This window comes from Mobula hypostoma, chromosome 3 (assembly GCF_963921235.1).
Source record: "Mobula hypostoma chromosome 3, sMobHyp1.1, whole genome shotgun sequence".
Classification (NCBI taxonomy): Eukaryota; Metazoa; Chordata; class Chondrichthyes; order Myliobatiformes; family Myliobatidae; genus Mobula; species Mobula hypostoma.
This window is the reverse complement of record NC_086099.1, coordinates 205,754,603-205,782,500: the sequence shown is the minus strand read 5'-3', so window position 1 is coordinate 205,782,500 and position 27,898 is coordinate 205,754,603. Positions and strand designations below refer to the sequence as shown.

At 39.2% G+C, this 27,898-nt stretch overlaps 1 protein-coding gene across 5 annotated transcripts in view; it reads left to right on the top strand.

The window, feature by feature from the left end:
* The window catches only part of dync2i1 (dynein 2 intermediate chain 1), a 92,916-nt gene that overhangs the window by 50,478 nt on the left and 14,540 nt on the right, over positions 1 to 27,898 (top strand). For all 5 annotated transcript variants that reach the window (XM_063044406.1, XM_063044410.1, XM_063044409.1 and 2 more), the window contains 12 exons: positions 1,187 to 1,385; positions 2,636 to 2,738; positions 3,794 to 3,923; positions 4,282 to 4,393; positions 5,228 to 5,319; positions 6,069 to 6,198; positions 6,681 to 6,853; positions 8,007 to 8,169; positions 10,886 to 10,996; positions 12,053 to 12,114; positions 21,544 to 21,595; positions 23,046 to 23,103. In XM_063044406.1, the coding sequence (XP_062900476.1) occupies positions 1,187 to 1,385; positions 2,636 to 2,738; positions 3,794 to 3,923; positions 4,282 to 4,393; positions 5,228 to 5,319; positions 6,069 to 6,198; positions 6,681 to 6,853; positions 8,007 to 8,169; positions 10,886 to 10,996; positions 12,053 to 12,114; positions 21,544 to 21,595; positions 23,046 to 23,103 (1,385 nt within the window). The remainder of the gene's footprint in view (positions 1 to 1,186; positions 1,386 to 2,635; positions 2,739 to 3,793; positions 3,924 to 4,281; positions 4,394 to 5,227; positions 5,320 to 6,068; positions 6,199 to 6,680; positions 6,854 to 8,006; positions 8,170 to 10,885; positions 10,997 to 12,052; positions 12,115 to 21,543; positions 21,596 to 23,045; positions 23,104 to 27,898) is intronic.

The window sequence follows — 27,898 nt, the reverse complement described above, 5'->3', positions numbered from 1 at the left end:
TGCAGTCTCAGTCTCTCCCAAAATTCCGGCTAATGTTGGGAACACGTCAAATATGCCCCAGCTACGTCATCGATTCTCCTTGAAACTGTGTAGCTGAAAGAGAAACCTGTGCCATCTTGTTAGCTGCAGCTTTTCCCAACAGTTCACGGCACACGTCCTTGGCCGCAGGCAGAATCAGTTCTTCACCAACAGTGAAAGGCTTCTTAGCCTTAGCAATATGGCTAGCCACTAAGTACGACACTCTCAGTGCAGCAGGTGGTGGCTCTCAGCACTTGCTTCTGTCCCACTTGCTCACGTTTTTTCCGCTCAAAAAACTCAACGGGTTTGTCTTTAAGTGCAGGGTGCTTGGACTCAAGGTGCCAAAGCAGATTTGAGGGCTTCATTGTCTCATTAGACAGCTTGTCTCCACATATCACACACAGGGGGCTGGAGCGTGTGAGTCACCGGTTGCAATAAAGCCATATTTTATGTACGACTCGTCGTATTTTCTGTTGAAGGAAGCTTTTTTTTCTTTGCAGTCTCGGTCTCAGCTGTCTCTGCGTTATCATCATCGTTAGACCTTTTATGTCCCCTACCACCCTTTCCAAAGAAACTCTCAAGCAATGTTTGTTTTTCACTCATCGAGTAGTTGTAGGTTAATGACCAACTGATGGCCTTGTGTTGGTAATGACCTCGCGTGTGTTCAAGTTCAACAGTGGGTATGACAGGGAATGAGGAAAGGTGCAGCTGACTCAAATCATTTCATATCGTCAAATTATATCGTTTCCTCGCGGCCCGGTAGCACATGCTTTGCGGCCCGGTGGTTGGGGACCAAAGGGCTAAAGGGCCTGTTCCTGTACTGTAATGTTTTATGTTCCTGTTGCATTCATTTAATTACACAGGGCAATGAGCTCTTAAATAAGGAAACAAAACAAAGTGCTCCTGATTTTTTTGTTTAAAAAAGAAACTTCAATCTCAAGTGTTTTGTAGCAGCAATTGATTGTATGTATAAATCTTTCAGCATTTACTAGAGTTTGTACATAACTGTATCTTTCATACAGAGTGAATTTCTGATCTTCTAAATGTATTAAAGCAAGATAAGTGATCAGAAGTTGTACAATAGGGAAAATTAGATGAATGGTCCAAATGAAGAGTACTTTGAAACTTCATTATAAAGTACAAAGCTTTTATGCTCCTCCACTTTAAGGACTATGAAGATGACTTTGAGGAAGGGGAATATGAGGAGGAGAAGGAAGAGGAAGGTGAGGAAGAAGGACAAGAAAAGGAGGTAATTCCAGCACAACGGCGAGCTGAAATTGAAGCAATTCAAAAAGCAATTACTGCAGAAAATGAAAGGATCAGTTCGACATGGAATCAACAACCATATGAGGAAGAACCAAAAAAAGGTATTACCAATATTTAAATGGATTACCGTACCCTAAGAATGGATTTATTTGTTAAAGGAGTTGTGAATAGAATCAAAGTTCGTGCAATCATCAGTGTGCATTCCCACGTCTGATAAGGAAAGGTCAGTCGAAACTTGAAAATGATTATGTGCTCAGGAATTCTGTAGGGTAGGGATGATTAATCTCCAACAATTGCAACCATCTTACTTTGTACTTGATGCACATTGACTTTAGTTTAACCATGGCCCCTTGATAGCACTCTTTGGCAAATGTTGTTTTGATATTCATGTCAATCACTCACCCTGTGTCTGGAATTCCATGCTTGGACCAAGGCAGTATTAACTCTAAATCCAAGTGTTATTGCCAAATGCAAACCTGGTATTGGTGAAGAGATTCTGTTTGATGGAACAATCTCTTTGCTAATGATTGATAGAGAAGGTAATTAGCTTGATCTCTGTAGCAATGTCTAAAGGTAGGGATGATTGATCTCTTAACAATTTCAACCATCTTGTTTTTTCCTTAGTATAGCTCCCAACCATTCAAGTGTTTTCTCTTGTACATTGACTTTCCTTTCACCAATGCTCTGTGATAGCATAGTTCTCTGATAGCAGATGCTATCAAATGCTGTTTTGATATTCACATCAAATATCAAATGTCATCTTAATATTTATGTCAATCACTCACTCTGTCTCTGGAATTCAGACCCTTTGTCTATACTTGGACCAAAAATATAGTAATTCTGGATCTGAGTATTCTTGGCCAAAGCCAGCCTGATACTGGCATGCAGATTACTGGTGAAGTAATTAATAGCATAATCTGTTTGCTAATGATTGATAGAGAGGGTAATTTAGATTTTCTTGTATTTTATGGAAAGAACATTCTTGACAAATTTTGGTGCCATCTGTTAGTCTCGCGAGACCATGGATCTGCGCCTGGAAGGTCTCTGTTCCGTCGCGGTGAGGCGACGCTGGAGTGTCCTCTCCAGGGTGCAGGCCTGGGCAAGGTTGTATGGAAGACCGGCAATTGCCCATGCAGCAAGTCTCCCCTCTCCACGACACCGATGTTGTCCAAGGGAAGGGCAAGGGCCGATACAGCTTGGCACCAGTGTTGTCACAGGAGTTGACTGAGTGAGGTTGAAGGCAACGTCAGACTGCCTTAGGGACTCCATGACAAATTTACGCATGATTTTATCGAATATTTTTTGCTTTTACAATGCTGATTATTTTATTTAACGTTAATTGTCGATTTAGGTTTTGAAAAACCAAAGTCTAGAGTGCCTGTTCGTGGAACATGCATTGATTTTGTGGCAGCAAAGCAGCGAGAGATCAGTTCTAAGGTGGCCTATAAACAAAAGTGAGTAACTGAAAATATAACTTTATAGTTTACATTCAAGATAATACACTTTGTAGAAATAATTTCACTGATGGAATAATTATATACTAAATGATTAAGGAATAGGTATTTGGGAGTGCTGTCATGGAAGATTTGAAGTATTTGGATAGATTTTGCAAGCTGTTTTAGAATGATTACAGAGAAAATGGATGCATTGAAATTATTACAAATAGAATAGTTAAATGGCAGTAGATTAATGCATGTTGCAAGATAATTATAATTGAATATGAAAGTATTTTTTGGGCTTTATGCAAGTAATTACTTGTGACTAGTTGTGGTTTTGAATAGTGTATGTAGTGACACTGTATTGCTCCTTGTAATAACTCCAATTCTTTTCTTCTTGAGTTGTTCCTTAAACCTGTTCATAACTTCCACATCATTGATGATCACTCATAATTTTACTTGTTACCAAATATCCTTCCTCCTCTGGCCCTTCTTCAAACCTGTCACAACTTTTACCTGCTTCCTCACCCAAGGTTTACAGTGACTTTTGGTTGTATAGATGGATTATTACTAGAATGTTTGCTTCCCTGTTTGGCTTTTAATTTAATAAATTTCAACTTTAGTTGATGGAATGTGACGAAGGACTTTACTGATTGCTTAATGGAAGTCATTGTAATTGTCATAAATAGACAGTCATTTTTTGTCCATGATTTTGTCATCATTTTGAAAAATTTAAACAGCCCCATAAGGTATGACCTACTCATCAAAAATTCACAAATAACCAAAACATTTAGTTGTTATTTCTTGATTCATATAATTTCTCCATTTATTGCTTTCAATTTTCAAATATTGAACCAAGAAATTTTATTTGTTATGACTGTAACTATGCACTTGAAGTTCATAACAAAAAAATTGGGTAATGGATATCTCTGCACTCTTCATCTCATCTGTTGCAGCTAAAAAAAGTTAATAATGGCTCTTTCTGCATATTTTTTCATAATGAAATGTTTAGAATTAGGTCTGCTTTTCTCTTGTTAATGCACATTAAAAGATCTGTTTGATGTGTTTTGCAGAATGCGCAGTGCGGAGCTTCTCAGGTTGATTGACTTGGATTTCTCGGTTCATTTTTCAATGTTTGATCTACCTCCATTGAATGAGTATGATGTATACATCAAAAGCTTTGGGCGCACTAACACTAAGCAGGTCTGTTGATTAGCTTTGTGTATCATGTAATATGCTATTAAATAAGCTTCAAGACTGAGCAGGAAAGCCCCTTATATCAGTGAATATTGATGCAGGATCAAGACTTGAAACATCATACATCCTCTTGCCTCCACAGCTGCTGCTTGACCTGCTGAGTTCCTCTTGCAGTTTGTTTATTGTCTTAATTTAGGAAGAACTTGTTTGTCTTATTAAGCAAACCACTTATTCTTTGAGTATACAAACTCTACCAAACATTGTCTGGAATTTTGGATACTTATTTAGGTGAGGTTCCCATTTTTCATCCAAAAAAGCAGTATTGTATTTTTGTAGTTTTACTTGTTTTTTTTTTAACTTATAGGCCTTTGTTCAGAGCAACGAGGATGATGTGGACCGAGATGTTCAAACAGACGAGATTGAAACAGTTGATAAATGGACGCAGCATCCTGGAGAGGGTGTCCTGGTGTGTGGAGGTAAGTGACTCTGGTTATCAAAGTTTAAGTTTATCAAATATCATGGGCATAGAGGAATAATTTGAAGAAGATTCTGGTGTCATTCAGAGTCCCTGGGATCTATCTGAATGATACCAGAGTCCACTTCAAACTACTTTTCCAGTACAGTCAACCTTCACTAATCTGACTACCTGCAATCTGGTTCCTTCGATAATCCGGCACTGATTATGCTTAATGTGATCCTTCTGTAATTCGGCATTTTCACTAATCCAGCACTCCTCAGGTCCCAACGGTGCCGGATTAGTGAAGGTCAATCTGTGCTGATGAAAGTTCAGAAATCTGAAATGTGAGTTTTTGCCGTTAGCACAATTTATTCTTATTTTGCGCATTGGATGTTTGATGTTTTCTTTGAACAGGTTCCATGGTGTTTCTTTGTTTCGTGACTGTCTGTGGGAAGACAAATCTCTGGGTTGTATACTGCCTATGTACTTTGATAATAAATATACTTTGAATCTTTAGTAACATTAACATTAGTAACATTTAGTATATTTGGAATAAATGATCTTTCATTGAACATAAAGTATTTTAGGATGTCACAGTGTATAAATTGAAGTACTCTTTTTTGCTGCTAACAACATTCAATGAGAAAAGCAAAGACCTATATTTGATTTTAATTGTTTGCTACTTTCATGCTTCTTCTTCAGGACTTCATAAACCTGGTGGGTGTATTCACTTGCTTTATTAGTTCATATTCTACTCTATTGATTGCATTAAATTAAGTTAAATCAACCCAAATACAAACTGAAAGTTTTTCAATTTCATCTTATATTAATGCAATTTTCTTTCTTTGACCAGGGGCAAATGTTGGTGATGCCTTCTCCTCTGATTCATCAATTAAGAATATTGACTCTCGGAGACTGATCAGTTTCCTAAGATCAGCTTGTCAGGTGTTGTATTTCACTTCAATAAAACCATGCAAAATAAAATTGTATTTATCTGTTGTGGATGTTTTGCAAGATGCCCACCCATCTATTCCTTTTTAAGTCAAAGTATATTGCATGTGTATATTTTAGTTAGCAATGGTTGATCAAAATTTGAAAGATAAATGTTCAGTATAACTTTCATGCAGTGCTTTACACATGTACATGAAATAGTTTAAATGTAGCATTGTTTAGTCACGCTTGTGATTGCAAAATAAACCACTTTACAATCTTCCACTGAAAACCCAGATGATTGCAGAATTTTTAAACTGACAATAGTTCTTCATTTTTAAAAGAACTTTTCCTGTGCAAGGCTTTGTCTCCTATCTACTGACCTTCTATCTATACTCCTTATGAGTTTAAATACTTCTCATATTTTTGTGGTACCTCCTCTGTGTTCAGATAGAACAACCTTAGCTTCTCCATTAATTTCCCCTCTTTTGAAATAATTTTGTTAAGTTTTTATTGTACCCTTCCAAAGCCTTTAAATCTCTCCTAAATTATGATGTCTGGAGCTGGACACTGTGCTCCAGATGTGGCTGATTCAGCGTTCTATAAAGATCTGTCATGAGTTCTTTATGTGTAATGCTTGAACATAGGTCCAAATACTACTGAAATGAATTCTGAGTTCAAATTATTACTGTATAGACCTACTAATGAAAAAGTTAATTATTTTTATGTGACTGGGATGACTAATCGCTCTAACACTATGGCAGGTAATTGCGGTGTTGCTTGAAGAAGATCAAGCAGAGGACCAAGCCAGTAAGAACATGCAATCAAAAGCAGCCAGTTTGTCAGTCAGTGACAGATGCTCTCAGCTGAATACAAACTTGCCTTTTTTACATGGTAATAAATAGTTTATGTTACAGGATAAATTGTATTAACATATTCATTGACTTTGCTGCACACTGCTTATCAGTGCAACTTATTTTCCTTAGAAATTTTGCTTTGCAATCTTTTTCAGTACAATGCTTTGACTTTGAAATGCATGCATATATTATTCATTTGAATCTTGCTTTGGCACTCTTGCTCCAGTACAAGTCCTTACAGAGTTGTTGTTATTATTCAGTTGCCAGTTTCACATTAAGCTTGTCTAGTAACACTGTCTATGTCACAAAGTCTTCCCAGTTTTATGCCTGGCAAGTGTTCAGTCCTCAAACAACAATATCACATTTTACCTTGCATTGAATCATTAAAAATGATCTGTTGGGGCCATGTCTCCTGAAAGAGCTACATCACTAAAATTTTATAGATTATATACAGTCGTTCTACAAATAATGGTGATATTATAGTTTTAGTGGTTAGCATATATATTTGTGTTTTTGTAGGTCGAGAGGTGTTATCCTTACATTTCTCACGGGTCCAAAGACAAACACTGCTTTCAGTTCACAGCCTTCCTAAGGAGCCTGGAATGGTTCAAGTCGCCAACTGTTGCATAATCTGTGTTTGGAATATTTGGGAACCATCATTTCCTCAGAAAGTCCTTATCTGTGAATCAGAGGTTAGTGAAAACTTAATTGATTTTATTTGGGTAATTTTTCTGTAACTGGTTCATTGACAATTTACACAATTTATGAGGTAAATAGAAGCCCACATTCAGACCAGTATGAAGTTTTTCTGAGCTACGTGGATTCTCATTTCTTCAAGCAGTGAATTATCAGAGATGTTAAATACATAAAATATTTTTTCTCAATTTCTCTTTTTCTCTCTTCCTTAGTATATATTTTTCTCTTCTCCATTTGACATTAAATTGAATTATCATTAAATTCACCATTCTGAATTACCCACCATCCTATTATTTATTTTTCCATCAATCATTGTCCCAGATGCTCTGTTATTCAAGCTTCTTTGTTATTTAGTTGTTCTTCCTGAAATTTACCAGACATTTTTGAGGTAAGGCTTTCGGGTGAAATGTCTCAATTAACTGGGCATGAAAAACCTTTCTCCAGCAAATTCTGGCAACAAATAAATTCATTTTTATATCGTATTATGTCTTATCTTGATAGTCATTAAATTTTTTATTAGTATTTGATTTTAGCTTCCTATATCTGAGTGCTTAGATTGCCAAGGTGTGAAAGGCTATGGACCAAATGCTGTTAGCATATATGTGTAGTTGATTGGGTGGCATAGAAATGGTGGGCTGAAAACCTGTTTCTGTGTTGTTTGATTCCATGATTCTGTAGTGAGTTCCTTTATTTAGTTGCAACAAAGTTTCAGCACAATATTTCCAAGTTAAAATATTGTGTAACTTGAAGGGGAAGTTAGTGAAGTCACAGTTATCATGGTTAGCAATTTCATTATGTGGACTGCAGCAGCTGAGTAATACACTTCATCATCAACTTCAAAGGGTAATTAGGGACGGGCCAGCAATATTTACATCTACAAATGAATCCTTAAAAAATTAAATCCTTATTTACTTTTAACAAGGTTTAAGTTCACTTCCTGCTCAGTTTGCAAAATGAAATCCTTGAAAAAAATCAGCAAATGTTCCAGCATTGACAGCTATTACATGCTGCAAGGTTATCCTGCTTGTCATTGTCCCAATTAGTTGACTCACTGTCTGTTTTCTAATGTCGAGACTGTTTTAAACCAAAGTGACAATATTGATAGCTTATTGAACAAAGGAAATGCTAATATATACCATTCCACAACAGGTGCAATCTTGTTGCTTTGGCCCAGGTAATGTGTTATCTGTGTTTGCTGGCACAGCGGATGGTTCAGTAGTGGCTTGGGATCTTCGTGAATGTTCCACTATCCACCACAATCTTCAGATTGAAGGACAGGAATGGGCACTCAGATTGCCAACTTTCACCACTGGTAAGTCAAATATCCAACAGAGATTAAAGTAGGTCTGATGGAAGGTAAAAAATAATCGGTAGAGAAATAAGATGGGGATATAGATTACATGAATGTTTATTTGATAAGATTCCACATGAAAGACTATTAGCTAAAATTAATGGTCGGATCTGAAGTCAAATGACTGGATTATGAGCTGGCAAGGAAATTGGTGTCATAGATATATATTCAAATTGGAAAGAACTAACCAGTAATTTCCTGAATGAGCTAAGATTTTGACTATTCTCCAGAAATATAAGCACAATTGGTGTTTAAGCAACTGAGAAAAAAGTGTAGATAGGGCTATAAAATCACAAGGAAACAGTTATGTTCAGTGAATGAACAAAGTTAATTAGGTGCTTAATGGTTGCCGCAGTCTGAGAAGCTGAAGGGTTTGTTTCTCAGCCGTATGACTCCAAGGCTTTATAGAAAAAGATGTGTAGGATTTTAATCAATATGTAGATCTTGCTAAAATATATTTCAAATGTACTAAATGTAATCAGAAAGATATGTACAATATTGTTCACAGAATCAACATGAAAAAGAGATGTGATGGACACTCACCTATAGTGTCAGTGCAAAGTGTTTTCAGGTTTGCAAAGTAAATCTGAAGTCTGCTGTAGCCTAGCTCAGAGTCAACTAGTAATCAAATATGGAAAAATACAGCACAGAAACCAGCCTTTTGGCTCACAATGTTTATGATGGACGTGATGCCAAATTAAACTGAATCTCTTCTGCCCACACATAGAAACATAGAAAATAGGTGCAGGAGTAGGCCATTTGGCCCTTCGAGCCTGCACCGCCATTCAGTATAATCATGGCTGATCATCCAACTCAGAACCCTGTACCAGCCTTCCCTCCATACCCCCTGATCCCTTTAGCCACAAGGGCCATATCTAACTCCCTCTTGAATATAGCCAATGAACTGGCCGCAACTGTTTCCTGTGGCAGAGAATTCCACAGATTCACCACTCTCTGTGTGAAGAAGTTTTTCCTAATCTCGGTCCTAAAAGGCTTCCCCTTTATCCTCAAATTGTGACCCCTCGTTCTGGACTTCCCCAACATCAGGAACAATCTTCCTGCATCTAGCCTGTCCAATCCCTTTAGGATTTTATACGTTTCAATAAGATCTCCCCTCAATTTTCTAAATTCCAATGAGTATAAGCCTAGTCGATCCAGTTTTTCCTCATATGAAAGTCCTGCCATCCCAGGAATCAATCTGGTGAACCTTCTTTGTACTCCCTCTATGGAAAGAATGTCTTTCCTCAGATTAGGGGACCAAAACTGCACAGAATACTCCAGGTGTGGTCTCACCAAGGCCTTGTACAACTGCAGTAGTACCTCCCTGCTCCTGTACTCGAATCCTCTTGCTATAAATGCCAGCATACCATTCGCCTTTTTCACCGCCTGCTGTACCTGCATGCCCACTTTCAATGACTGGTGTATAATGACACCCAGGTCTCATTGCACCTCCCCTTTTCCTAATCGGCCACCATTCAGATAATAAGCTGATTTCCTGTTTTTGCCACCAAAGTGGATAACCTCACATTTATCCACATTAAATTGCATCTGCCATGAATTTGCCCACTCACCTAACCTATCCATATCCCTTCATTTCTTGCAAATTCATGTGTCTATCTAAAAACTTCTTAATCTGTTATATCTGCTTCTACCACTCACTATCCCTGGCAATCTGTAGTATAGAATATAAATACAACGCTGTATAAAGAAAAATCCAAAAGATTCTTGTGCCAGTCTACGATTGGCTTAAGGATAGTTATTAAAAATGCTGCTGCCATGCTTGTAATATGCTTGTAATTTGTGTGAGGACCTCTCAATATCTCACCATAATATAAGTGAAAACTCACCTGAAACAGTGTAAATGGGTGTTACAGCAAGGTTCCTGTCATGATCCTTTGTCCAAAGTTATGGTGGAAGATCAGGAGAATGTTGCTGAAATACTGTGCAATTGCTTGTTGTTGAGCTTTCGAGGGATGTTCAAATTTGTCAGAAAAAATTGAGGTAGTATGACAAATTAGTGAAAGGACAAGCCTTGAACTGTATTTCTGAGATACAGGTCTTGTGTGTATCCATTTCCAATCATTATCATAGAATTAAACGAAGCATAAATAAATTTGGCAATATGTTAACGGTGAAAAATGTCGAGGTAACAATCACTCTCCATTATAATGTTACAGGGAAATCTTTTTAAAGATGTCAGACTTCTGATGAAGGTTATTCATTTTTGCTTTGTTCTCATAATGGGAAAGTTGGGAGGAGGCTCACATAGAGGATGAACAGTGATATGAATCAGATCTCCTACTTCTGTAGTGTAGACTTAATGTAATGCATATTTCCTGATGATGAATGGATTTCAACAAGAGCCAACATGCTGCCCCTTGTGTATTTCTCCTCCAGACACTTCAGTTTAAAAATAAGTGGATTAGTAGCCAAAGCCAAGATGAGAACAGAAATTAGGTTTTGCAAGTGTATGTTGCTGAGTTCATATTCAGAGATATAACAGGAAAAAGTTCATATGGCATGCAGCTTTGATAAATCTCGGCCCATATGACATAATAACGCACAATCAGCCATAACATTAAAATGGTACAGGTGATGTTATGTCATTATGTCATGAAGGAACTGTAGAAAAAAATCTGAGGAGTTAGACTGTTACTTAAGTGAACTTTCCTTTCAGATGGAATTCTGACAGCTACAAATCACGCATGTGCAGTTAAGGCTATTGATCCAGTATCATCTGCTTCCTATGATGATTATGTTGGGCTTTCACTTTTGACATCCCAGCAAGGTAGGCTTTCACTTAGCAATGTAATCTTATCATTTTTTTTAATGTTAGGTGTTTTCTTATGTCTGCCTGACAGAGTTATAATTTAATTTATTCATACAGAGTATAATTTAATATATTTGAATATTTTAAAAATATTTCTAAGGATTCAAATCGAGTTATCTGTTAATGGTACTTTGTGATCTTCCCCAGTCTTTGCCATCATGTCAGACTGATATTGGCTATTTAATAATGGCCATCACCACTTGCAATGATGTAATTAGATTACTCCATTCCAAGCATTTAAGATAGTGCCAGCTAAAAATGTTCTACCTCCATTATCATCTTGCCAGTTTTGGATTTCAGCATTCATGAGCAACACAGCTGACGATGTATCTCTGCCCAGAAATGAATCCTGCTTGGAGTTACTTTCTTTGACAGTATGGCTGAGTCTCAACTTGCCACAGAAGAATTTGTATCTGATCAACATTGTTATCTTTCCATGGCAAGGCTGAAATTGATGATAAACTTTTTGATTTGCCATATTTTGTCCAAAAAGGTTACTGAGCTGCCTGCTTTTAATCCCTGGTTTGTGCTGAATTAATCACAGCTGGGGTTCCGAAGAAGAGCTTCACAATTAACTTGTAGATCTGTGTTAGAAAATTGATAAAGTACATGATCAATACCCAAGCAATCACATGTATCATTTTCACATATGGATTCTATGGTAATCCAAATATTCATGAATAGCAAATTACATGCTCTCTGTATTGAAATTACATTAATTTGGCGGGAAAACTTTCCAAGATAAGAAAGAGCTTATAAAACTTACCATGATCCCTTTGTCAAGATTAAACTGTCCAGATGATGCCCATTTCCAAGAAAATGGTCTTATACAAACACTACCAAAATGCTAACAACTCAGAGTATGCATTGGTAGAGAGTGAGTGAAGGCCAGAGCAACACACATAAAATGCTGGAGGAATTCAGTCTATTACATTTGGAAAATTATGAACTTCCTGGATAGTTTCTTTCTTGCTTCACCGATTTAATAAAGATTTTCTTTATTATCTATTGCAGGAAGTTCTGGACTAACATTTCAATTGGCATCACTTGATGAAAGTGGTTTGATTAATCTGTGGGTAAGTTTAAGACTTCACATAAATTTTTGAGTATTTTGTATTTTATATTGAAATAATTACATACACAAGTCCATTCACAGTGAAGTTGCATGTTCCTATGTGTCTAACATAAGAACTATGTGGTGAGACTTCTTCTGTTCATTATCAGAATATTTATGAAGAAGCACAAAGAGGAAATTAAACATATATTGCAATCATATGGAAATTAATGCAAATCTCAGAGTTCAGAAGAGCAATTTTTCTTTGCCCAGCACATAAAATATACAATATATTTGTTATTATTATTATGAAAGATGTTCTATCATTTTAAAGTTATTCCAATCTATTCATATTTGAATTGTAGCTTTTGCAATTTATTTCCACACTTTATTGTTTAAAATATATTTTTAAATTTTTCACACTACTGTAATATGTTCTTGGACATAAACTTTCAGAATTGATATCCGAAGTTTACCCTCCAAAATTTCTCATTTTTTACCTAGATTCTTTGCTGGTGCATATGCTGCACTCTAAATTGTGCATGATATTTATATTTTTTTAATGCAGTTGGCCTTGCATTTACATTGAATATAAGAAGTATTTACCCCCTTTGAAGTTTTCATGTTTTATTGTTTTACAACATTGAATCACAGTGGATTTAATTTGGCTTTTTTGGCACTGATCAACAGAAAAAAGACTCTTTCATGTCAAAGTGAAAACAGATCTTTACAAAGTGATCTAAATTAATTACAAATATAAAATACAAAATAATTGATTGCATAAATATTCACCACCTTTAATATGACATACTAAATCATCACTGGTATAGCCAATTGGTTTTAGCAGTCACATAATTTGTTAAATGGAGATCACCATGTGCAGGCAAGATGTTTCAAATGATTGTAGTAAAAGTACACCTGTATCCGAAAGGTTCAACTGTTGATGAGTCAGTATCCTGGCAAAAACTACACAATGAAGACAAAAGAAAACTCCAAGCAACTCTGCAAAAAGATTATTGAAAAGCACAAGTCAGAAGATAGATATAAGAAAATATCCAAATTACTGAATATCCCTTGGAGTACAGTTAAGTCAATCATCAAGAAATGGAAAGAACATGGCACAGCCGTAAATCTGCCTAGAGCAACCCGTCCTCAAAAACTGAGTAACCATGCAAGAAGAGGACTAGTGAGGGAGACCACCAAGAGACCTATGACAATTCTGGAGAAATTACAAGTTTCCGTGGCTGAGATGGGAGACACTGCACATACAACAGTTGCCTGGGTGCTTCGCCAGTCGTAGCTTTATGGGAGAGTGCAAAAAGACAGCCACTGTTGAAAAAAAACCTCACATGAAATCTTGGCTAGAGTTTGCCAGAAGGCTTGTGGTCATCTAGAAAAAGGTTCTATGGTCTGATAAAACCAAAATTGAGCTTTTTGGCCATCAGACTAAATGCTGTGCTTGGCATAAGCCAAACATGACACATCATCAAAAAGACATCATCCCTACAGTGAAGCATGTGGCGACTACATCATGCTGTGGGGATGCTTTACTGCAGCAGGCCCTGGAAGACCTGATGCAGTCTGCAAGAGAACTGAGACTTGGAAGAAGATTTGTTTTTCAGCAAGACAATAACCTTAAGCATAAAGCAAAAGCTACACAGGAATGACTTAAAAATAACAAAGTTAATATTTGGAGTGGCCAAATCAGAATCTAGACCTCAATCCAGTTAAGAATTGGTGGCTTGATTTGAAAAGTTCTGTTCACTCATGATCCCCATTCAATCTGACAGAGCTTGAGCAGTTTTGTAAAGAAGAATGGGGAAAAATTGAATTGCCCAGATGTGTAAAGCTGATAGAGACCTATCCACACAGACTCATGACTGTAATTGCTGCCAAAGGTGGATCTACTAAATACTGACTTGAAGGGTGTGAATACTTATGCAATCAATTATTTTATGATTTATATTTGTAATTAATTTCGATTACTTTGTAGAGATCTGTTTTTGCTTTGACACGAAAGGGTCTTTTTCTGTTGATCAGTGTCAAAAAAGCCAAATTAAATCCACTGTGATTCAATGTTGTAAAACAATAAAACATGAAAAATTCCAAGGGGTGAATACTTTTATAGGCACTGTATGCTTTTACTTTAGTAAAAAGAAAACAGGTATTGTTTAGGCCAGTAGTTCCAAAATTTTTCTGGGTTACCTCTGTGTTGGCTCCCAGACCATATCTCCAGTGCCTGCCTCTCCCTTTCTGGCCGTTATGTAATAACTATAAAGAATTTTGATATATGATGAGCAGTGAAAGATTTTCAAAGGTTTCAAAGATACATTTAATGTCAGAGAATTGTATACAATATACATCCTGAAATGCTTTTTCTTTGCAATCACCCACGAAAACACAGGAGTGCCCCCAAAGAATGAATGACAGTTAAATGTTAGTACCGCAAAATCCCCCCCAGCTTCTCTATCCTGCGCGTAAGCAGCAACAAGCAGTGATTCCCCATCCCCCCACCAGCAAAAAAAAAGCATTGGCACCCACCACCGAGCACTCAAGCGTGCGATAAAGCAACAGCAAAGACAGAGACTTGCAGTAGCCCAAAGACTTATCGTTCACCCAATATTCAACATACCACAGGCTCTCTCTGTCACCAGGTTTGGTTATCGCCCAAGTGCAGAGTGAGTGGCACTGAAGCAGTTCGATAGTTCACAGACTTTAATATGAACAGTGTTAAAGGGAAAATTAAACAATAAATGCTAGGCCAAACAGGGCCATTAACTAAAACTCTCAAATGGAAAACGAAGCCTACACTGCAGCTGAAAAGAACATTTAAACATTAAACGAATACCCTAGTCTTCAGAGTCAGTTGACTTGAAAGTCCAATATCTCAGGGAAGGCCGAATGCAAAACAGCAGCGAAGCGTTGCTGTGCTCTGTCCAAGTCTCAACAATCACTACGACGACAAATATGGAGTTAAATACTAACACGATTAAAATGATAATTAGCTGACACGTGCAAATTCACAAGCGCAATTGCCGTATCTACTGCACTGCTGAATCTGTGGTTGTGACACTCCCTCTCTCCCTCTCCCTCTCCCTCTCTCTCTCTCTCTCTCTCTCTCTCTCTCTCTCTCTCTCTCTCTCTCTCTCTCTCTCCCCCTCCCTCTCCCTCTCCCTCTCCCTCTCCCTCTCCCTCTCCCTCTCCCTCTCCCTCTCCCTCTCCCTCTCCCTCTCCCCCTCCCCCTCTCCCTCTCCCCCTCTCCCCCTCCCCCTCTCCCTCTCCCCCTCTCCCCCTCTGCCCCTCTCCCCCCTCCCTCTCTCCCTCCCTCTCTCCCTCCCTCCCTCCCTCTCTCCCTCTCTCCCTCTCTCCCTCCCTCTCCCTAATAAGGGAGAAAGAGATGTCTCCATTTCACAGCGAGAGGGGAAGGCAACAAACAACTCGCTGGTTTACAATGTTAAAAGTCTGTTGCATCACTTTTCCGAGCTGAAAGATCTCAGGTCTCTGGGCACATAGATCTTCCAACTCCCACAACACACCGATCTCCTGCTGGGACACTGATCTTTGATCCGCCCTTCTCCAGAGCCACAATATCTTGGACCTCCAAAGGCGAGCTAAGCTCTTAGGCCGTGTCCTTGGCATGTCGAATAATGGGCAGTCGTGAAATCCCTAGAGCAGGTTCCATTCCTGCAAAGAACTGAAGTCAGTGTGTAACTCCAGGTCAGGGTCTTCAAAAGAACCCTGAAAGGAAAAATAGAGATATTAAAGACGGAAATAGAGCTGCTTCCGAAGATGCAAGCAAAGGAGTTAGTGTTTAGCGCCATCTTAACTAATCTCTGAATCGAATGAAAGAAAATAGGGACTACAAATTCAAAGCAGTGAGAAATAATTGCAAAACATATTCAAATCTATTTAAAAGCAATAAAGAACATCTTAAGCTTTTTCCACAGTGCAGGATAGTGTTCATAGATTTCCTTCTGCAACCAAAAGTCTTGATGTGATTCTTTTGAACCTGGACTTCAGCTCAAAGTCATTTCGTAGTGAGATCAGTTCTTTCTCCATCCTTCCTGTTAATTCCTCATTATGTTTTCAGGAATGGATTTATTACCCAAACTGGAATTTCTGATCCTGCAGTTTCTCTGTGACTTGTCTTTATGTAGCTCACCCACAGTATTCTTGAAGAGCATCATCTGGTATATTGCTTTTTCTTTTAATTCAGATATCCTCGGAAACTGGAAAACATTGTGACGGCCAATGTTGAACTTAAGTAGGGTGTATTTGGGCAGAAATGATTTGACTTTGATAAGATTCACATTGAATTGATTACTGAATGAAGCATTCGAGTCTTCAAAGAATTTTATCATGGTTTTAAAATGCACAGAAAATCATCTCAAGCAGTTTCCTTTTGAGAGCCATCCGACTCGTGTGCAACGTCAAACCTTCAAACTGTTCATTATTCCCAATACAAAACTCTCGAAATAGTTGAGAATTGCAAGCATGGGACTTGATTTTATTTAACATAGTGATAACTGTATTTAATGATTTTTGCACTTGGGTTTCTTGAGACAAGATGTTGTCTAAGTTGCACAGTGAATGGTAAATATGTTAGGTACAGCTTTGTTCAAGATAGTCATAACTCCACGATGGTGCCCTGACTTTGATGGTACCCCATATGTTGCACAAGCAACAATGTGGGTGAGTGGAATATCCTTGTCTTTGAAAAATTGCTCAATAACCCAAAATATTTACACCTATTTTGTATTTATTTCTAATCCCTTTGCAAATAAGAACTCTTGAACCAAGCCTTCATTCTTAATGAGATGAACATAACCATGAAGCAAAGCAACTTCACTCCATCTGCCAAAACTCGAATTTCCAGTGGCCAACCATTTTACCATCCTATGCCCATTCCCGTTCTAATGTGTCACTCCGTGGTCTTCTCTTCTGCCACGTTGGGGCCACTTTTGGGGCGGAGGAGCAGCACTTCGTGTTTAGTCTGGGCGGCCTCTGGCCTAATGGCATGGCCATTGATTTCTCATCCTGGTAACCTTTCTCTTTCTTTTTTTTCCTCTTCTCCTCCCCTTCTCTCTTCTTCTATTCCCCACTCTATCCTCTTACCTTTTCTCCTCACTTGCCTATCACCTCCTGTTATGATCTTTCTTTCCTTTCTCCCATGGTCCACTCTCCTCTCCTATCAGATTCCTTCTTCTCCAGCCCTTTTTCCCCACCTTTTACTCTGACATCTTCCCCCTTCCTTTCCAGTCCTGATGAAAGGTCTCGACTCAAAACATTGTCTGTTTATTTATTTCCATAGATGCTGCCTGACCTAATGGGTTCCTCCAGCATTTTGTGTGCGTTGCTCTGGATTTCCAGCATCCGCAGAACCTAATGTGTTTTTGAAGTGTTTTCCGTTTCTGCAAATTTTCACAAAATGACTGAAAATAGCTAAGTTCGCTTTATCAGAGTATTCTTTTCAAACATTCAACGAGCCTGGATGGTTTCATTGCCTCATTTGAAAATAACTTCTTTACACAACAGACACATTGGCTGCTGTTGGTTGTTTGGTGCAGGTATAAATGCATACTCTACACGATACTATCTGCACATTTTTTGGTCTGCTTCTTGCCATTTTCTTTATGGATTATTGACCACAGTTAATCGCCTGTTGTTTAAATCATATCTCAAGCACTGTGATCAATAAAGGAGAAAGTTATGACATCATCCAAACTCAGGCAAAACTGGACTCTCTGCCTGAAGGTACATAAAGTGGGGCAGCAATATCTCAGCTGGGCCGTGGGCTAGAGAAATGCGGTCAAGATCATTTGAAAGGGCAGATTCTGAACTTTATACCCTGTTGAAGACGATACTGTAATTCACAGGAATTGAGTCTATGCGATTAGACTGTGGGAATCATTGTAGCTAACACTGTACGTACTACAGTAGTGAACAGCAATAATTGGGGCGTCAGGCCCATAAATAATACAACTTCTTCAGTCCAGATTTCTCCTGATGAGCAAAATACATTGCTTTTTAGCAAACATAACGTTCTTCAAGCAAAGTCCAAGAGAACGATGGGCTAGCAAGAGATGAGGTGGTTATGTGATCATTGTAATCAATTATGAGGCTTGAATATTAACGGCTTCCAATAAGTAATTAATTTCCTAAATGAAGCCTGTTGTCCCACCACTGCCCCCCTTGCTACCATGCACCCCCACTGCCTTCTTTATCTTTATCGCCCCCTTTGACACTCCTACCATCCGCAGTGAGCCGAGGTTGCCCACTTTGGGAACCACTGACTTAGACTGTGATGTTTGAAATGTGCTTATGGCAATCACACTCTGGATGAACTCCATTGTTATTTATATTTTGCAAAGTTTTTACACCAACCTCATTTAGTTTTAGTTAAGGAAGCATATAATTTTAAAAAAACAATTTTTCAGTTCATGAATTGTAAGGGAGCACTGTGGTGCAACATGTATTGCCTCACATCACTAGTGACATGGATTCAATCTTGACTTTCAGCGATATCTGTGTGGAATTTGTACATTTGCCTTGTGACTATGTGGTTCCCTTTGGTGTTCCAGTTCTGAAGTCATGATAGGTCAATTGGCCACTATAAATTGTTCCTTTTGCAGAGGTGGGTGAGAAATAGGGACACTTGAGCATGAAGATCGGTCACAGAGAAATAATGAGGGAGAGGAGATTGAGGAGCTTGCTTTCGTGAGGTGGCATTGAGAAGGGATTTGACTTTTTCTTCACACAGGATGCTGGAAATATGGAAGCACTGAGTGAAGTGATAGTTGATTTGAGTACATTCACAGCACAGAAGTATCTAATTGATGTGGGAGGCTAGGGCCAAGTGCTAGAAAATAGGATTGGTGCAGATATGTACTTAATGGCTGGCATGGACACAGTGGGCTAAACTCGCCATTGCTTGCTTAAAGCTCAAAGTGCATTTATTATCAAAGTACATATGCCACGTACAACCTCGAAGTTCATCTCCTTACAGGCAGCTATAAAGCAAAGAAACCCAATAAAACCCATTAAAAAAAGAAGACAGTCTAGCACTCAATGTGCAGAAGATAAGACAAATCATTCAAACTATGAAAGTAAACAAATAACATTCAGAACTGAAGTTCATAAAAGCCAGTCACCACTGTGGCAGCTGGTCCAGGAGCTTGTTATTTGCAGCCAACAGCCTCAATTCAGTGCAGAGACGAATAAACCTGAACAATGAGCTGAACACTGGTCCATCCCTCGCCTCTGGCCCCAGCACCCTAACCTTTTCAATCCTGCCTGGAACTTAGATAGGCCAAATCTCAGGTTGTTCCTCACTCTCTGCTGCTTTGATTCGGCCCATACTTGACCTTTCCAATCTGGCCCGGTGCTTAATTCAGCTAAACAGCAATTCAGTCCTTGCTCTCAAGCCCAGGCAGGACCGTCTTGATTCTGCTTTGCCTTGATTTTGCCACTTTGAGTAACTCCAAGTCCGCTCCAGCAATGGCGAGACATAGGCTCATTCCCCATTCTTGGGCTTGAGCCAGGGCCTGGGCTATGACTGAACTCAATGCGATCAATGGTCTCTTCTCCGTTGGAAGGAAAAATATTAAAAAACATGAATATTATGTGATAGAATCCACTTATGAAAGATGAGTTGTTACATTAAATATGAAAAAGGAATTAGATAATTGAAGAAGTGCAATGTAAAATTGTACACAGGTAGCGAGACCATCTAATTCATCTTACTGTGCCAACAATTTTACTGCCACTCATTGATTCTGATTTCAGAAGAGCCAGCAATTATCAGTACATAGCTGAAGTAGCCAATCTCATTTTACAAGCTGTCAGCAAATGTAAAAAGACATACTGATCATAAGAACATTGCAATGGTGTCTATTGTCTAATGTGTTTGCAGTCAAAATCACTGGTGCTGACCAAGGAGTAAACCCTGAATGATTTTCACCATTCCAAGTTATTAAGTTAAATATTATCACCCTACATCCCCCTTAAATGGGTCATAGATAGGATGAATACACTCAGTCGAGATTCGGGAAATGGAAGGCATGGGTTTGAGGGGAGAGTGGCAAGGTTTGATAGGAACCTGAGGGGCAACTTTTTTTTACACAGAGATGTGAAGTGTGTTGATAGGGAGGTAATTGAGGAAGATGCAATGACAGCTTTTGGAGGACACTTGGACAGGTGGATGGATTAGAATGGTTTGGAGGTTTGTAGACTGGGCACTGGCAAATGGGCATATTTGTGGGGCACCTCAGTTAGGCTGAGGGACCTGTTTTTATCTATTTTTATTTTATTGAGATACAGTGCAGAGTAGGGTCTTACAGCCTATTTAATTCTAGACTGGTCACAGGACAATTTATAATGACCAATTAACCTACCAACCGGTAGGTCTTTGGACTGTGGGAGTAAATTGGAGCACCCAGAGGAAACCCCCATGGTCATGGGGAGAACCTACAGGCAGTGGTGGGAATTGAACCCTGGTCGCCTGTACTGTAAAGCATTGTGCTAACCACTATGGTACCGTGCCACCCAAGTTTCTGTGCTGTTTAACTCTGACTCTATAACCATTCATGACAAATGTTATTGGCACACTGTGGCAGCAATGGCTATCATTTCTACAACTTCCTGGAAACTCACCAGGGTAATTTCAATAGCAGCTGTCACCCCTGCAGCCTCTGCAGTGGGTATCTTTACACTTTCTACTAAGTTATACACTATATTGACATGAACAACGTTTTGACTTGTAAACATAAGCGGATTCTTTATCCAGTGCATTGGGAATGCATTCTCATAGAGTCATGGAACAGGTACTGTGGCCCATCTTCAGCTTGGTCCCATTTACGTGCACCAGTACCAAACATATCCCTCCAAACACTTGTAGTTCTAGTCTTATCCAGCCTGAGGGGGGAAACCTGCATGTGTGCACCCTAGCTATTACCTTTCATACTTTTGATACCTTTATAAGATCGCTCCTCATTCTCCTACATGCCAGGAAATAAAATCTTAACCTATTTACCAGGATGCTGCCTGGATTGGAGACCATGTCTTATGGGGAGAGATTGAGGGTTATGAGGTGTGCCACGATGAAGCCACTTGCAGGTTGGAGGTGCGACACAACATGTTGTGTCTGGCTAGCCTCCAACCTGATTTCTCTAACTTCCGGTTCGTTCCCCATTCTGCCGAAGTCGGTTTCTTGTTTGTTCGCTTTATATTTCATCTGCCATGTCCTTGCCTGTTCACTTAGCCTGTATATCCCTTAAAACCCTTTTACATTCATACAGCCTGTGCTGCCACCTAGCTTTTGTGTATGATCTTGTATCTCCACATGGTTTGATAATATTCCTATACAACATTTATATTAAGATGCTGTATAAATGTAAAGTATTGCTGTTGAGGAAGTGAAATGCGCTTTTTAAATGCAGGCTCTTTCTTTCAGGTTGTGGTTGAACTCCAAAAGGCAGATGTTGCTGGCTCTCTGACTGATTTAGGTATGTTTGGCATACATATAATGCAATAGGAAAACTAATTGAATGAAAATCTAGATTAAAATACTACCTTTCTGATTTGATAGCGTTCTTGTCCCTTGAGTTAGGAAGTCAGGTTCAAAGCCAACCTTGAGATGTGAGCGCAAAATCTAAATTTATGCAGTTGAAGAACAACCTCATCTTGAACATAATATATGACTCCATCTGCTTTTACAGGGGGCTAAAAAATCCCAAAGCACCATACCAAATACCAAATAGAGGACAGGTACTCCTTATCCAAAGTCAACATTTATCCTTGAAGTGACACAATATTTGTTATTATTTTGTTTGCTTGGTAGAAATTAGTTGCAGAGTATTTGGGGGATGAAATACTTTGACGTTAAATAATTGGCTGTAAACCATAGACTATAAGAAACAGGAGCAGAATTAGACAATTCAGCCCATCGAGTCTGCTCTACCATTTGATCATGGTAGATATATTTCCCCTGTCAACTGATTCTCCTGCTTTTTCCCTGTAAACATTGAAGCCCTTAACAAGGTTTGAGAAAACACGTGTTAAAACATGTTAATTCTTGTCTTAAGGACATGAATTGCTACATGAGAAAGCAAAAAAGAAACACAAGGATGTGGGGAGTGAAACAAAGATCATTCAAAAAGGGGATTTGAAGATGATATTGTGAAATAAAGGGGAGAAGGATGCTGAGGTGTTGGAAATGAAAAGCTATAGAATACTGACTGAACACATAGTGAAGTAAAGAACAAGGAATCTGTGGTTAGAGGATTAAAGAATAAAGAAGCACTAGACAAGCTAACCGGAGGTCTGAAAACAGAAAATACTAAAATGCTCGGCAGGTTAGGCAGCATCTGTAGAGTGAGGAACAGATTAACAGTTCATGTTGAAAATTTTAAAAAACTTCAGATAAAATGACATATTTTACTGTATATTTTGACATTTTGATATGCATGCGACAAATAAACCCAATATCTTTAAAATAGGAAAAACTGGAATAGAAAGTAGTAAGGTGAGGTCTTGGAAGAACTTGATATGAGGGATGAGATTCTTTGGTTCATTCTAGGCAATCATATGCATATGGAGAGTGTGAAACATTATAATGCAAATGAAGATACAGTCTCCACCTGTTCAGCTGAATTTAGTACAGGAGGATTTAAATTCAATTTTAAATCAAAGAGATTGCTTCGATTTTACTGATAATAGGCTCTATGAAATCGAGAACTTGATGTTGTATAGTACAATGATAGCATTTAGACTGTACTGCTGGCAAGAGTTAAGTGGAAATTAGTAGGGTAAAAGATAGAATGGAAGATTGCAAAATTATTTACGATTCAATTAAGGCAGAGGAATCAAGAGAAGAACTTAACAAATTAAGTGATGGTGAAGAAAATAAGTCATGTTTCATCTAAGCTCCCTTGGAAATCTTGTCTTATTTTGCAGGACTGATCCCTGGTGGGAAGATGAAGTTGATCCACAGCTCTTCTATTGACGCTATCAGGTAAGATTGTATGGGAGATACAACCGGCTGCAGATGCTGGAATCTGGAGCAGCATACCATCTACAGGAGGAATTAAGCGATTGAAGTGAATCTACATTGGGATACAGGGAGGGAGAAGAAATTTTCGACAGTTTGGGTTGAAAACCTACATTAGGTTTCCTGATTCTATTTATAATATTTTTGTGTTCTTAATGGTGATTTAAATAGTAATCCAAGAAGAAGTACTGTAAAGATATGAAATAAAAAGAGAAAATGCAGCAAGTACCCAGGAGGTCAAGTATCTTGTATGGAGCAGGAAACGGGCAAAACATTCATGTTGAATTTTTAAAAAAATCTGTAGATGTTGAAAATCTGAAATAAAAGTAGTAAAATCTGGAAGCATTGAGATGATCAGACAATGTTTGTGGGAAAAGAACCATTAGATCAAACATTAGTTTGAAGACCTTTTGTCAGAATGGGAGAAAAAAGAAGAAGAAAACAATTTGACTTATAGTTGCAGAGAAGAAGGGGTGGGGACAAAGGGAAGCCAGGGTTGTCGTGAGGTTAAATTATAAATGAGGTCATCTGGTTGATTCATGGAGGGTGAGAGAGAAAGCCTAAATGGAGGAATATAAAAGCTATGAAATATTGGCTAAAGGAGCTAAAGATTGCAAAACATTAAACTGCAAATTATGCCCAGCCAATCGAACTGTGCTAATAGAAAAATTAAAACTGAGCCAGTCTTACAAATGGACTGGCGAGTGCTAATGGCAACAAAGCTCAGTTAAATGTAAGTGCTCCACGTCTCCTGATATGCTATTGGTTTCTCCATTATAGAAGAATTGTGAATTCCAAATGTGGTACACTAGATTGGAAGAAGTACAATTAGTTTGCTGCATCACCTGGAGAACTCTGTCTGCCCCAGGTGATGGGAGAGGAAGGCATTGCATTTCCATCTGCTGCATGGGAAAATATCTTAAGAATGGGAGTGGTTGATAGAGACGGAAGAGCGGACCAGAGAGCTGCAAGTGTTTCAGGTTGATGATCTATCATTAGAACAAAAGAAATGGGAGAGATCTTAAATGGGTTTTTTGCATCTGTATTTACTAAGGAAACTGGCATGAAGTCTGTGGAATTAAGGGAAACAAGTAGTGAGATCATGGAAGCTGTACAGATTGAAAAGGAGGAGGTACTTGCTACCTTGAGGCAAATTAAAGTGGATAAATCCCCAGGACCTGACAGGGTATTCCCTCGGACCTTGAAGGAGACTAGTGTTGAAATTGCAGGGGCCCTGGCAGATATATTTAAAATGTCGCTGTCTACGGCTGAAGTGCCGGAGGATTGGAGAGTGGCTCATGTTGTTCCGTTGTTTAAAAAAGGATCGAAAAGTAATCCAGGAAATTATAGGCCGGCAAGTTTGACGTTGGTAGTGAGTAAGCTATTGAAGGGAGTACTAAGAGACAGAATCTACAAGCATTTGGATAGATAGGGACTTATTAGGGAGAGTGAACATGGCTTTGTGGATGGTAGGTCATGTTTGACCAATCTATTGGAGTTTTTCGAGGAGGTTATCAGGAAAGTGGATGAAGGGAAGGCAGTGGATGTTGTCTACATGGACTTCAGTAGGCCTTTGACAAGGTCCCGCATGGGAGGTTAGTTAGGAAAATTCAGTCGCTAAGTATACATGGAGAGGTGGTAAATTGGATTAGACATTGGCTCAATGGAAAAAACCAAAGAGTGGTAGTAGAGAATTGCTTCTCAGAGTGGAGGCCTGTGACTAGTGGTGTGCCACAGGGATCGGTGCTGGGTCGATTGTTATTTGTCATCTATATCAATGATCTGGATGATAATGTGGTAAGTTGGATCAGCAAATTTGCTGATGATACAAAGATTGGAGGTGTAGTGGACAGTGAGGAAGGTTTTCAAAGCTTGCAGAGGGACTTGGACCAGCTGGAAAAATGAGCTGAAAAATGGCAGATGGAGGTTAATACAGACAAGTGCGAAGTATTGCACTTTGGAAGGACAAACCAAGGTAGAACATACAGGGTAAATGGTAAGGCACTGAAGAGTGCAGTAGAACAGAGGGATCTGGGAATACAGATACAAAATTCCCTAAAAGTGGCATCACAGCTAGATAGGGTCGTAAAGAGAGCTTTTGGTACATTGGCCTTTAGTAATCGAAGTATTGAGTATAAGAGCTAGAATGTTTTGATGAGGTTGTATAAGGCATTGGTGAGGCCAGATCTTGAGTATTGTGTTCAGTTTTGGTCACCAAATTACAGGAAGGATATTAATAAGGTTGAAAGAGTGCAGAGAAAGTTTACAAGGATGTTGCCGGGACTTGAGAAACTCAGTTACAGAGAAAGATTGAATAGGTTAGGACTTTATTCCCTGAAACGCAGAAGAATGAGGGGAGATTTGATAGAGGTTTATAAAATTATGATGGGTATAGATAGAGTGAATGCAAGCAGGCTTTTTCCACCGAGGCAAGGGGAGAAAAAAACCAGAGGACATGGGTTAAGGGTGAGGGGGGAAAAGTTTAAAGGGAACATCAGGAGGGGCTTCTTCACACAGAGAGTGGTGGGAGTGTGGAATGAGCTGCCAGACGAGGTGGTAAATGTGGGTTCTTTTTTAACATTTAAGAATAAATTGGGCAGATACATGGATGGGAGGTGTATGGAGGGATATGGTCCGTGTGCAGGTCAGTGGGACCAGGCAGAAAATGGTTTGGCACAGCCAAGAAGGGCCAAAAGGCCTGTTTCTGTGCTGTAGTTTTTTTCTATGGTTTCTAACTGGCAAATGTGGGAGATAAAACACGTATAAAATTACACCGGAAGTGGAGACAGGAAGAGGGAAAATAAAGGAAAGATTTGTGATGCAATGTAGACCAATAGAGATTGAATAATACAATACAGGTTTCCCCCGCCATTCAAAGGTAGAGCGTTCCTATGAAACGGTTCGTAAGCCGGAATGTCGTAAAGTGAAGAAGCAATTACCATTTATTTATATGGGAAAAATTTGTGAGCGTTTGCAGACCCAAAAAATAACCTACCAAATCATGCCAAATAACACATAAAACCTAAAATAACAGTAACATATAGTAAAATCAGGAATGATATGATAAATACACAGCCTATATAAAGTAGAAATACTTTTCTGCAATCATTGCCGAGCTGTCCACTTTAGCGAAAATCTCACACAAGTGCTCTCGGCAGAAACACTCTCTCCAGTAACCTTTAAGCTATGAAGCTGCCAAATTATACCAAATAATACATAAAAATACACAGCCTATATAAAGCAGAAATAATATATGTACAGTGTAGTATCACTTACCGGAATCGGGAAGACGGCGCCGAGCACACTGATGATGGTGTGTTAGGCTGAGTCGTTGGAGGCTGGGGTGGTGCAGTGGACCCCAACCTCCAGGCTGCGGATCGATACCAATCTGCGAAGTGTGCAGGGGTAGCTAGGACGCACCCAGCACATCTTTAAGAAAAAAACCGAAATAAACAAGCTAATTAATTAGGTGCCGCCCGGCACGTAAATGTCGGCCCAGATCAGAGGCACATGTTTAAGCAATGCCGCTAGAATGCAGTTCCAGGGGAGGAGCTTGGCTGCCTTTTTTCGTAACAGTGAAAACACCTTCTGTTAGTAAAAACAGGTAACTAATGTAGGTCTTTCGTAACAGTGAGGTTTCGTAAAGCGAATATTCGAAAAGCTGGGGACACCTGTAGTGTTACTGTCAGCTGAAATCACGTGGTAATGGCAAATGAATAATGAAAAGTATTCTTCGGGTAGAATAAGTAGGAAGAGCCAAATGAATCTCACCTTCTGGTAGAATGGTGGCATGCTCGGATGCAGTGACCACTCTGAGTCCGATCAAAGGTGTAATTGTTCGTCCTTTACGCCATTTTTACCATCACAATTGGATGCTAAGAACATCAAGTACAGCAGGATCTATGCCATCAGCTACTTACAGGATAATGATGGAGCTGGACTTACTGCATACCATTGTTATGTTGGCACCTGGACTTGTTGGATACCGTGTTGTGCTGAGACGCTGTGAGTATTTGTCTTGGATGCAAGGCCCTGTTGGACTTTGGTAATCGAGTATACTGCAGATGGTCTAACACTTCTGAAGAATCAGAATACCATTCTGCTGAGGTGGGCTGAGCATTTTAACACCCTGCTTAATCAGGACTCTGACGCAGAGGCCCACCATCCTGGACGAACTGCCTGAACTTCCTCCTATCCACGACCTCAGCCTACCATCAACCTTCCAGGAGGCACTATCAGCTGTCCATTTCCTTAAGAACAACAAGTTCCCTGGCACTGACAATATCCCTGCTGAGTTACTGAAGAACAGAGGATACATGTCTATGCGCACCCTCTACTAGTACATCACCAAGGTCTGGACTGATGAGAACATCCCACAGCAATGGAGAAACACAAATATTGCTGTCATTTATAAGAACAAGGGTGACAAGGCCATCTGCGGCAATAGTAGGGGCATATCACTCCTTTCTGTTGCTGGAAAGGTCCTGGCTAAGGTGATACTTCAGAGACTCATCAGCAACATCACTGAGTCAATGCTGTCTGAATCGCAGTGTGGATTTAGGAAGAACAGGAGTACGATTGACATGATCTTCACAGTCCGGCAGCTTCAGGAGAAGTGTCGAGAGCAACGTCAGAACCTGTTTATGGCCTTTGTAGACCTCTCCAAAGCATTTGACACTGTGCAAAGACAGCTCTTATGGGATGTCCTCCTCAGGTTTGGCTGACCCAATAAATTTGTTAACATCCTCCGCCAGTTCCA